The sequence below is a fragment of the Armigeres subalbatus genome, chromosome 2, assembly GCF_024139115.2.
Source record: "Armigeres subalbatus isolate Guangzhou_Male chromosome 2, GZ_Asu_2, whole genome shotgun sequence".
Taxonomy (NCBI): domain Eukaryota; kingdom Metazoa; phylum Arthropoda; class Insecta; order Diptera; family Culicidae; genus Armigeres; species Armigeres subalbatus.
The window spans coordinates 282,903,508-282,915,398 of record NC_085140.1 but is presented as its reverse complement, the minus strand read 5'-3'; the positions used below and the strand labels follow the sequence as shown (position 1 = coordinate 282,915,398).

The 11,891-nt window shown below is 38.5% G+C and overlaps 1 protein-coding gene across 1 annotated transcript; it reads right to left on the bottom strand.

Annotated features, from left to right (window-relative positions):
• Positions 1-6,837: 6,837 nt before the first annotated feature.
• LOC134216448 (transcription factor glial cells missing-like) lies at positions 6,838-11,594 on the bottom strand. The gene is made up of 3 exons (XM_062695333.1): positions 11,151-11,594; positions 8,319-8,886; positions 6,838-8,259 (listed from the first exon to the last, which is right to left on the bottom strand). Exons 1-3 carry the CDS (start codon positions 11,159-11,161, stop codon positions 7,234-7,236), a joined length of 1,605 nt encoding a protein of 534 aa, XP_062551317.1. The 5' UTR covers positions 11,162-11,594; the 3' UTR covers positions 6,838-7,233.
• Between the last annotated feature and the right edge of the window lie 297 nt (positions 11,595-11,891).

Genomic DNA, 11,891 nt, shown 5'->3' with positions numbered 1-11,891 from the left:
TTCAGGAAAAAATGTAAAGGAACTTGCAAAAGAACCCCTTGAGGAATTTCTAAAAAAAATCCGAAGGGATTCCTAAAAGAATCTTTCGAAGGAATTCGTAAATTAATTTTCGAAGACATTCTTAAGCAAATTTCCAAAGCTTAAATAAATTTCCGAAGTAATTCGTTAATGAATTTCCTCAAGAATTCTTAGAGAATATTTAAAGGAATTCTGAAACAATTTCCGAGGGAATTCCTAAACCATTTTCCGTAGATATTTCAAAAGGAATTGGCTCAGAAAGTATATCCGAATTTCTGAACGAAGTCTTGACGAAACTTCAAGAGAAATTTTCGGAGAAATCTAAAACTGTCAGAAATTCATACAGGAATTTCTTCGGATATTCTTTCAAGAACTTCTTCGTCCTAGAACTTCTAGAACTCGTTCCCGAAGGAGTTTTTGTAGAACTCAATTTCCGAGGGAATTTTCGGATGAATCTCCAAGGAAATTTCTGGAGGAAATTGTGAATCAATTACTGGGAAAAATACCGAAGGAATTCCTGGAGAAATCTAGGAATTACTTCAGAAATACCAGTAGGCATTTCCTCTGAAATTCTATTAGGAATTCCTTCATTAATTCCTTTGAAAATTCTAACTGGAGAAAATTACAAGGAAATATATCAAGTGGTTTTGTCATTCATAATCAAAAATTGATTTCAAAATAAAAATTAGTCATACTGGACAATAAAGCATTCACAGTAGGGATTTAATTATTTTGCTAAAAAGTTAACTGTCCACTGTAGCACAAATATAGAAAGAAAAAAAACTGATTAAATGGGGCTCTCTTTTACAAATGCCTTCGAAAATTCATTCGGAAACTTATGCAAAAAACCCTCCAGGAATTTCTTCAAAAATTCATTTGAGAACTCCTCTAAAAAAAATTTTTTTTCCATAGAAAGTCTAAAAAAAACACCAAGAATTTCTTTGGATATTTCTCCATGGATTTCTTTAAAAGTTTCTTCGAAAGTCTCCGAGATTCCTTAGTAGATGCCTTGCTTCAGAAATTCTTTTGGAATTTCTTCCAGGAAATCATTAGAAAATAATCAGATAACGAAATAGTTTTCAATGGAGTTACGAATTGATTTTCGAAGAATAAAACAAAATCCGAGGGCAGTATTGAAAAAAATTCGGAAAACAACTCATGAAGGCATTATCGAAGGAATTCCTGCAAGAAGCTCTTGAAAAAAATCCAAAGAATATTTCAAAGAAATTGAAGTTCTGAAGAAATTCCTTAGGGAAATTTCGAAGAAATCCTTTATGCCATCTGGAAGAATTTTTTCAAGAAACTCATGGAATGATTGCAGAAGAAATTTTATAAGGAGGAATTTTCGAAGGCATTGCTTAAAATTTTCAAAGATTTGCTAAACAATTTCGAAAAAATTCTCATTGGAATTTCTTAAGAAATTTCCAGAGGAATTGCTAAAGAAACTTACGAATGAATTCCTTAAGGAATTGCTAGCGAAATTTTCGTAAGAACTCCTGCAACATTTTTTTCGTGCGATGGCCATTAAAAACATTATGAGTCGATTTTCTATGACTCGATATCAGCTCAAGGATTAAAATTATTCCACATTAAAAAATATTATCTGGGTTACTGTGATGGTCCCTTCAAACAGGTTCCCAGGGATTATCTATTCCACATCTCGATATTTCCATGAGTCGACGGTCCCTTCAATATCGACTCATGGAGATTTGACTGTCATCGCTGTTGTGCTCTTCCTCTCTTTCCATATTTGCGTAGAGGCAGCTGGAAAGTCTCATCGGTGCTTTCGATGTTGTGTGTTTCAGACTATAGATAGTGGAATATATAGATGAGCGAAGATAAATCCTCTGTCTCCAAACGATCTGTCAAACGTGTCTCCAAACGAGCATGGCGTCACGATTTCAATGGAAATGTTAAGGGCTGTGACGTCATATGCGCGCGTGCACGGTCAAAAAAATCGACTCAGCCATGCTTTCGCTCATCTATAGAATCTACTATAGATAGTGGAATATATAGATGAGCGAAGATAAATCCTCTGTCTCCAAACGAACTGTCAAACGTGTCTCCAAACGAGCATGACGTCACGATTTCAATGGAAATGTTAAGGGCTGTGACGTCATATGCGCGTGTGCACGGTCAAAAAAATCGACTCAGCCATGCTTTCGCTCATCTATAGATTCTACTATCTATAGAATCTACTATCTATATTTCAGACGTCTACTACGTCATTTTGATAACTTCCACTCATTTTCGGCTCACCTTTGTGCAGACCCTCGTTGTCGACCGTTGCAGCGTCTGCCACCCGCAAGTTTCCTCCGGATTTTCGGGGTTTAAACTTGATCTTTTACGAAAAAGCAACGAATAGAAAAACGGCCAGGTGGAGTAAGCTTCGTAGTCTAACGGTGCTTCATCTCCATGTTGCTTTCAGGAACTTATTTTAGCGCCTTGCCAAATGCATCCCGCAGCGATTTCCATTTTTTCTTGTTTTCTTCCGCGTGAAAAAAAATCGAACCGAAAATTGTGCATGCACGCGCGCGAAAGCACTTAACGGAATGGTTTGACGCTGCTGCCGGCTACATGCATCTTACGCGTCTCATCATGCGTTTTGCATTAACGCTTGAACAAACATTAACGCTTGAACGCTTGAACTTGAACGCATTAACGCTTGAACGCAAACGCTTCACATTCCGCACCGCATTCGCATACACTGCCGTAAAAAACCTTTCGATGTTCATTAACTTGCCTTATGAAATTTAGCCACAAGGAATCAGTTTGAAAATCATAAGTTAGCCTTATGAAATGGGATGAACTCCTGGATGAAGCAGAACGAATGAATGTTTAGGTTCATATTACTGCCATTGAAATCCATAGAGTAGCCTTATGAAATTTCATAAGTTTATCTAATGGAGCTCCTAAGATTGGAGTATGATATGTTCATGTTAAATATATGTATTTTCTTGGAAACATCAGAAATTAAATTAAGTTATTTGATTGGAGAAACAGTAAGAGTTTTATTTTGACAATAATTGTTTATAAAGTTAATAAAATTTAAATTTCAACTCATGTAAATGTAAATAACATTAGTTCCACAAAATGAGTTTTATCACGTCGCTTCTCCTTTTCCACGAATTATCCACCACTTAGATTTGCTGATCTTTTTTACGTGCTCGTTGCTTCCATTTCATTTCAAAGTAGAAAATTTTGAGCAACTGTTGGTGCAATGTTTCGTGTGTCGATTCGCATGGAGTTTTTCTATTTTTTCTCAATTAATAATATTAAATAATCAGAATCTCTTACACTAGTTTCTTATTTAATGAAGCTTTCTCTAACGGCGCTATTTGCTATTTGTTTAATAATTGCGCCTGCAATTATCAGTTAATGTTGTTGCTTGATCTTTTGGGAATCCCTGGAGGATTCTTCTGGGAACCCCTGGAAGATTTCGTTGAGAATTCCAGGAGGATTTCTTTAGGAATCCCTGGAAGATTCCTCTGGAAATCCCTGGACGATTCCTTGGAATCGCTAGTTATTTCCTTTGGAATCCCTGAAAAGATTTCCCTCGGAATCCCTAATGAGATTCCCTTTGAAATCCCTAAGGAGATTCCTAAAGAGATTGGAATCCCTGAAGAGATTTACTTTGGAATCCCTAAAGATATTCCCTTTGGAATCCCTAAAGATATTCCCTTTGGAATCTCTAAAGAGATTCCTTTTGGCATCCCTAAAGAGTTTCCCTTAAGAATCCCTAAAGAGTTTGGAATCCTGGAAATCCTGAAGATATTTCCTTTGGAATCCCTAAAAGGAATCCATTTGGCATTCCCAAAGAGATTCCTTTTGGAATCCCTAAAGAGATTCTTTTGGAATCCCTAAAGAGATTTTTTTGGAATCCCTGAAGAGATTCTCTTTGGAATCCTTAAAGAGATTCTATTTGAAATCTCTATAGAAATTCCCTTTGGAACCCCTAAAGAAATTCCCTTTGGAATCCCTAAAAAGAATCACTTCGACATCCCTAGAGATATTCGCTTCGGAATCCCTGAAAATATTTCCATTGGAATCCCTAAAGAGATTCTCCCTTTGGAATCCTTAAAGAGATTTCTTTTCGAACCCCTGAAGAAATTTCTTTTGGAATCCTTAAAAAGATTTCTTTTGGAATCCCAAAAAAGTTTCTTTTTAGAATCCCTGAAGAGATTCCCTTTGGCATCTCTAATGAGATTCCCTTTGGAATCTATAGAGAAATTCCCATAGGAATCCTTGATGAGATTTTCTTTTGGAATCCCTCAATAAATTCACTTTGGTATCCCTAAAGAGATTCACTTTGACATCCGCAGAGAGACTCGCTTCGGAATCCCTGAAGAGATTCCCTTTGGAATCCCTAAAGAGATTTCCTTTGGAATCCCTATAGAAATTTGCTTTGGTATGTCTAAGGGGATTTCTTTTGGATTTTTTTGTGGTCCCTAGAGAGATTCCTTTTGGAATCTCTAAAGTGATTCCGTTTGGAATCCCTAAAAAGATTCCCTTTGGAATTCCTGAAGAGATTTCCTTTGGAATCCCTACAGAGATTCTCTTTGGAATCCCTAAAACATTCCCTTCTTCTTCTTCTTATTGGCATTACATCCCACACTGGGACAGAGCCGCCTCGCAGCTTAGTGTTCATTAAGCAATTCCACAGTTATTAACTGCGAGGTTTCTAATCCAAGTTACCATTTCTGCATTCGTATATCATGAGGCTAACACGATGATACTTTTATGCCCAGGGAAGTCGAGACAATTTCCAATCCGAAAATTGCCTAGACCGGCACCGGGAATCGAATCCAGCCACCCTCAGCATGGTCTTGCTTTGTAGCCGCGCGTCTTACCGCACGGCTAAGGAGGGCCCACAACATTCCCTTCGGAATCCCTAAATGAATCCTCTGCGGTTCCTTGTGGAATGTCTAATGGAAGCAAATCTTCTTGGAAGTTTCATGAATTTAGTGAAACTGGTTTTGAGTTAGTGATCGTCCAGAATTGACTTTTCTCAAGTTCATCGCAAATGGCTTTTCCAACGCTACCGCTCGTATAGAAACGAGGCAGCAGCTTCAGTGTCTTCAAAGGCCAATAAATCGATCAAGTGCTCCAATGAGAAGCTAGCAGGTGTTCAACATGGTTTCTAAGACACACGGTTTGATTAAAGTACCGATAACAGAATGCAAGTGTTCATGTAAGTTCTCGAACTAAGCGGAAGATACATGTATATAGCCATTACTCTGGAACGCGAATACAAGCTTTATCGATCAAAAAATTCTTTGGCACAACTCCCACCGGAAGTTCTCATCCTTCAAATTTATCACCACCCCATAAGCCCGGAACTCATTTGGGCAGCGGATCCTTTTCAGCTCCAGGTCATGATACACGTATTTGCTTCAACGATTTCAGACACTTGGTCATGTTCTCCTTATATTCTTCCGAATACCGCGCATCCTGTCCCAAAGAAGGAACCAATTGCTCAAATTTCCATCAAGTCAATCGCTCAAGTTTTCTTCTCCGGAGTCCGGACACATCTTGGCACGTTTCCTGGCTGCACCCTCATTAGCTTCGGCTGACACCGGTTGAGCGCCTAGAAAACATTCCGTTGTCTTCAGAAATGATTCAAGTGCTGAAATAAATATACTTGCATTAAAAATATCATCCAATAAATATAATATAACAAATATAATTTAATCTCCAATTTATTTATAAATTTTACCAAAAATTATAGCAGTGTTGAGAAAGTAAAATTCCAATTGTATTTTTTTGGGAACTTACATTGCTGCTAATAGACCTGCAAACTCCGCTCATAATTCCTGAACTTGCTACATCACAGAATCCATTGTTACGCGCTGATGACAACACGCTTCCCACAACCGATGCCGGTTCCTCACATCACCTTGCTACGGCCGTTTCGCCTGTTTCCTGGTACATCGCAGAAGATCGCAGAGAGCTATTTTGATGCTTGCTTAGATCCCAATATGAAGGGATTAATTTACAAAAACTTGTCGAAGAGTTTTTCGGTTGGGGTGCAAAACAAAACAATCACGTAATATTTTTCCGGTGGATGAACGGGGATGAACATATGAAATGACATTTTGCTCCATAAGATTACCTTATGATTTTTATTCATAATGAATAGTATTGGAATTCATAAGGTAAATGTATGTAATTAATATTAATGATTATGAATTTTATAAACGCCTTATGAAGCGATTATGAGATGAACTTTTGATGTTTCATAAGGCGTAACTTATGAATTTCCATATTTTATTTGGGCCAGTGATAGCCCTACGCGTCGCGTGACTATCTCATCGGCCTTAACTATGAACTCTGAGCGATCGAAATAAAATAGAACGAAAAAAATGTGTCCTTTTCTTTCATGCATTCGCAGTCCCACCGGCAGCTCTTTCGCTGGCGACTGTATCAAACAGAATGTGGTGATGGAATGGAGCAAAAATGATGCTGGCCCCCTTTTTTATAGGCTGTTATGTTCCAATGAAAATAGTTTCTCCCTTGACCTGAAAAACGCTTGCTTTTTGGTCTCACCGAAAAGAAAAACAGAAACGCTGCTATCCTGAAAAGGAATGGCATCGCAAAGTATTTCAAGACACTGATGCGAATGCACGCTAGTGGTACGCGATGGAAGCGGACCCTAAACGTTCGGGGAAACTAGAGGAACATCGCCCAAGACCGACGATTCTGGAGTTCTACAGTATGCCAGGCATAGGTGTATCGATGCTGTACTTAATCAAGTATCCAGATAGGTAACAGAAATAAAGAGAAAAAAGTCATAATCCGAGTAGAAAACACAAACATTACTTAATTTTGATTTCAGACATTTTATTTGCTATTAAAATACATATGACTAGAATTGTTTTAACAAAACACGTGTATCATAACCGCTAATTACATATGAAAACATTCTCACTTTGTCCTATTACGGATAATTACAATTACCATCAGTACAGAGACGAGACAAAAATAATATCTCAATATATTTGTAAAGTAAAAGGTAAGTCTTGCTACACTGGTACATTTGATTAATCTTCGATGAAACTTAATGAGACCTACGATAAGTTTCAATGGTTTAATTAGCTGTAAATGAGCTTCCCTATCCCGACAACAAACTAAACAGTCCCTCTCAATTCCAGCTCAAGTCAACAATAATTTGTCAAGCCTTAATCACCCTTGTATTACACAGTCTCCACCTACCATTTAGCTCAAATAGTCAGTTTGCTCCATCAGATAGTACTGCTGCTGGCTACCATTGCCGGCGGTATCGATCTGATTCCAGCCCGGTTGTGAATGTGACGACGACGACGCAGGGTAATTACCGTTCCACCAACCATCAACGCCAAGTGCCGTTTGCTCCGCCAGCGTCGTGGTGACGTTATTCGGAACGAGGGCATCTCCGCTAGAAGCCGCTTCGTTACCATAGCCATCGGTGCCGCCGTACGGCAGCAACGCTATCGTTGCTGCCGCATGCGGTGACGCTGAATTGCTGTAATTTTCGTAGCAATACCCATTGAGTTGATTGTTCTCGGTTGGGGAGTCCCCGCCCTCGGGGAGCGGCTGATGCTTACTTTGCGTCACGCAATTCGGTTGGCCAATAAAGAACGAATTGATATCGTCGCATAGACGCAGGTTCATCTTGTTCATGTTGGGGAGGTTACCATTATTGTTGTTGTTAGGTGGCGTGTTGATGCTGCTGTAATCAATTTGGGGGCTTGAGTAATACGAGAAGTCGTCGAACACGCTGGACCCGCTGGTGAGACTTGCGGTATCCGTATCGTTGCTACTCGTTTCGTACTTTATGCAGTCGAAGTAACGAGTGCCATAGTTTGAACTGGAGAAGCTGTTCTTGTAGATATTGCCGCTTTCCATGTCTAGAACGGTGGGCGGCGAGCTGCCAATGCTGTGGAGGCTTGTGGTCGAGCTGCTTGGGTACTTGTTTATTGGTCGAATGGGCTGGTCTAGCTGGAAAATCTCCTCCGGGTGAATGAAGCTAGCGTTGTCATAGTAGTATGTTTGATTATAGTCTTGAGTACTCTGATGGACATGCGTTGATTGGCTGCTTGGAGTAGATGAGTAGTTGCATTGATTGCTCGATTTGTAGTTGTTAGGGAATGCTAGATTGTAGGCAGACTCCGAGCTCAGTCGGTTCAAGTTGTTAATTGGTGTTGTTTTGCCAATATCCAGCATTTGTTTGGTGATCTTTTTGGTTTGCTTTGCGTTTGTGATCTGAAAGAGCAAAAATGATTGAAAAATCGGAAACATTCACATGGGCGAAAGTAACGTACCTTTGAAACTTTTGTTTGAATTGCCTTGAGCACACGTTCCCGTCGGCCGATGCCCAGAATTTTTCGAGTTTCTCCGGATGATTTAGATTCCGGCTTTGGATGGTCATGCACTCCTTTGGCTTGAAAGAAGATAGCATTGGGTGTGTGCCGCCAGAAATGTGTAACCGGATAGCCACAGTGGCCCCTGCAAGGTTGAATCTCCAGTATACCTCCGACGCAAAGTCGATTGGGGCACGATTTTCCCTGCTGTTTCCGGCGAGCTTTGTCACAAATTGCGGGGCGTAAGTGTATCTTATCCCCATTCGGTAGGATACATCTTGCCGAGCAAACCAGCACTCCCAGGCAGCTTTTCTTCAAAATACTGACATTGTGGTTGTTGGTATTTCGCATAGCCCAGCCGGAGGAATGACGCTTGGCCATCTCGTCCATAACGCGGTAGATGTAGCGACAGTGCCCGTCACTCCATTCGTTGAACTCATCCAGGTCAACTTCGCCCACCAGCGGAACGTTGGGATCGTTGATGTCCCAGTCAAGACCAATGCGGTTGGAAGTGATGATGTTCGATTGCCTATAAAGTGAACAGAGAATATGACATAGAGTATTAGTATTTAAGGACGTCACTTCCTTACAATATATCAACACAATGAATGACCTACCCGGAGAATTTTTTTTTACTCTTTATAAGTGTGAATTTTTAAATTTTAAGTTCTTCACTTGGTCCCGGAAAGACCGAGTGAAGAACTTAAAATTTAAAAATTCACATTTATAAAGAGTAAAAAAAAGCTTCTGCGAGTGGGCCGGAGAAGCATTTTCAAAAGAATCAAAATATAAAAAAAACAATTCTGCTTATTTCTATTATTAAGGGTTCCTGACTTAATCGTTGATAGGATTTAATACCTGCCGAAGGAAAATCAGAATATCAGATTTTCATCGAATCTCGGAATTAAACGCAATTGCCAAATATACTTCAGATAAAACAGATTTTGAAAAATCATAATTGATTGTTCACAAATTTAGAGCGCGCGTACCAACTGATGTTTGAAGCATCTTTCCTGTAATTATTCATTTCATAATGATTCCAAATGTTTCATTATGATCTAATTAATATGAAGTTTGAATGCATAATTTGTTTTTGATTCTCTTGCTTCCAGGTGGATCATATAAACAATAAATCTACAATGAACTAACGGATGTTGAATTTTATCAAATTCAGTGTAAGAGCCTACAAACTAAAATTTGAAAAAAAAAACTGGGCATATACAATTTTATTAGATTGCTGTACAAATATTGTATAAGAATAAACAATATGCACACTATTTTTTTTTCGCCGGTATCACCGCCGCCGAGTTTCAGCCAACATGATTTTTGCCGAGAACTCAGTAAAAGTGAGTCCAGTTGCTGAGATACGGTAAATATGTTGCCGAAAATCAGTAATAAACCAAGTTTTCTGCTGAATTTCAGTTCTGAAATTTACTGAGCTACAGCGGTGCCCGATTTTGCCAAGCTCAAGAAAGAAAATCTTAGTGTGTGGCAAGTTTTTCATACAAAACCTGCAAAAAAAAAGCTTACATTCATGCTGTCTAATGGGCAGCTCGAAGTAGTTCGAAGTTTTTCCCGTCCTGCTCGTTCTTCGTCCTGCTTCGAGCTGCTCATTGGACAGCTGTGATTATTTTATAAGGATCTAAAATGTTTGTATATGCTGAAGTTTTGTACAGATGATGGTAGGGTTTTATACAAAATTGTAAAAAAATGTTATCTCTGCTGGTTTGATGTATCACCACTAGCGAAAGAGAATTTTGTTAGTCATTCAGTCATTCATTTATTTTTAAATTAAAAAATGCGGTTACTCAACGAATGTTTAACAAATTGATGGCATGTTGAAAAAGTGTATTCATAAATGTATTGTTTGTCAATAACGAGGCTATTAAAAAGGGGTCTCCAGTTAGTCTTGCAAGCAAAGGTGTAGGATTGCCAATCCGGAGCTGGCGAGTTCGATTCTCGGCCCGGTCTAGGATATTTTCGAGTGTGAAACATTCTCGATTCCCTGGGCATCGTGTATCCATTTTACTTGCCGCACAAATATATCCCCATGCAATGACGGGCACAGAAAAGCTTCCAATTGCCTGACGAAATGCTAATAGAAGTTGTAAAGCAGACCAAGTTCCAGTTGGAATATAGAGCCTTAAGAATAAGCAGAATAATAATAATAAGCAGATATGGTGTTTCGTATCAACATACTCTTTATTGTAGTCTGATTACCCTATAAAACCGTGAACAATTCTTTAGATTGTTATTGACTAAGGAAATTGTTGAACGCTGTTAAGCAACAATAATGTCAATCGGTTTCCAAATAGTTATCAACAATCTGCTCATCAATCAATAAACAGCACATTTTAGATAAAACTGAAAACTCTAATAATATATTTCAATATATTTTAAGCCTTGTTTCCAATATGAAAAAATACCAACTAATAGGCACATATGCAAGAACTAAACGGAATTAAATTATAGAAATAAATGCTCTTTCGTTTCTAAATTGATTAAAATGAAATATGTTTAAGAAAAACTGTGAATTTCTATAATTTTCACCGAGAAAGTATACAAAACAATTTCAATCGACTTCAATTAAAGCAGTCACCTGACTCATAAACTTTAGTATTTTTCATTTATTTGTGATGATAAATTTCTATACTTGAAGGCGAATTTAGAAATTAATGTGTCCAATTGCTAAGCATGTTCAAAAATTGTCTAACTATTTTCCAAATTTACTTTCAGTTTCAATCTTCGAATCAGGAATTAATTTTAAAATCTTATAAGTGATCAGATACTTACACTATCACCATTTTTAAGTTTTAATTAGTTCAATATCAATTAGTATATCTCCACGATTCTCTATTCTATACACACTGTTCAGTTCATCAGAGTTTAATTCAATTTAAATATTTAATTCGATTCAACGATCGAAGCACTGCCGCTGCCTTCGTCTGTCACTTGAATCAAATGTTTGCTCAATACACAGCACAAACTTATTTCGTTCTTCAGGGTTGACAGCTTCCAATCTTCATTCCACTCTAGCTACAAATTACTATGCTCCAGTTGTTTATCTTCACTGCATTCGTTTCATCACTTCTCTGCTCGCTTGTTTTGTAAACATCAAAGTCTTTTGCAATATCATTCTTTTTCACATGTTATCCTGTCCACCACTTTGATTCTTTTTTTCATTTGTTGCACATAATCCACGATAAGAGCACGCGCTTCCAACACGTCCGATCTAGAATACTGCGCAACGAAAACTGATTCCACATCCTGAAAACTACTTTCAACATACTCTCCCCCTATGCTATGCCGACTAAACATTCTCCCACCAGCACAAGTCGCGAGAGAGAGCATAAAGCATGAAATCATGATGATCATCATCGTCAACCGTTTTGCCCAGTACAGAGCTTGTAGAACAGTTTTCGAACACCGGCGAGGGTTGCATTGAATGCTCATAGTACGCAATGGCTCCACCCCCAGCAGCGCTGCAACCAATCGCATTCTTTGCTTCAGTGTGCCTTTCGTGCCGCTGATTGG

Coding starts and splice junctions, on each gene's coding strand:
- LOC134216448 (XM_062695333.1), bottom strand. Junction 8,260..8,318: donor TTCAAACAAAAGTTTCAAAG/GTACGTTACTTT, acceptor TTGCTCTTTCAG/ATCACAAACGCAAAGCAAAC.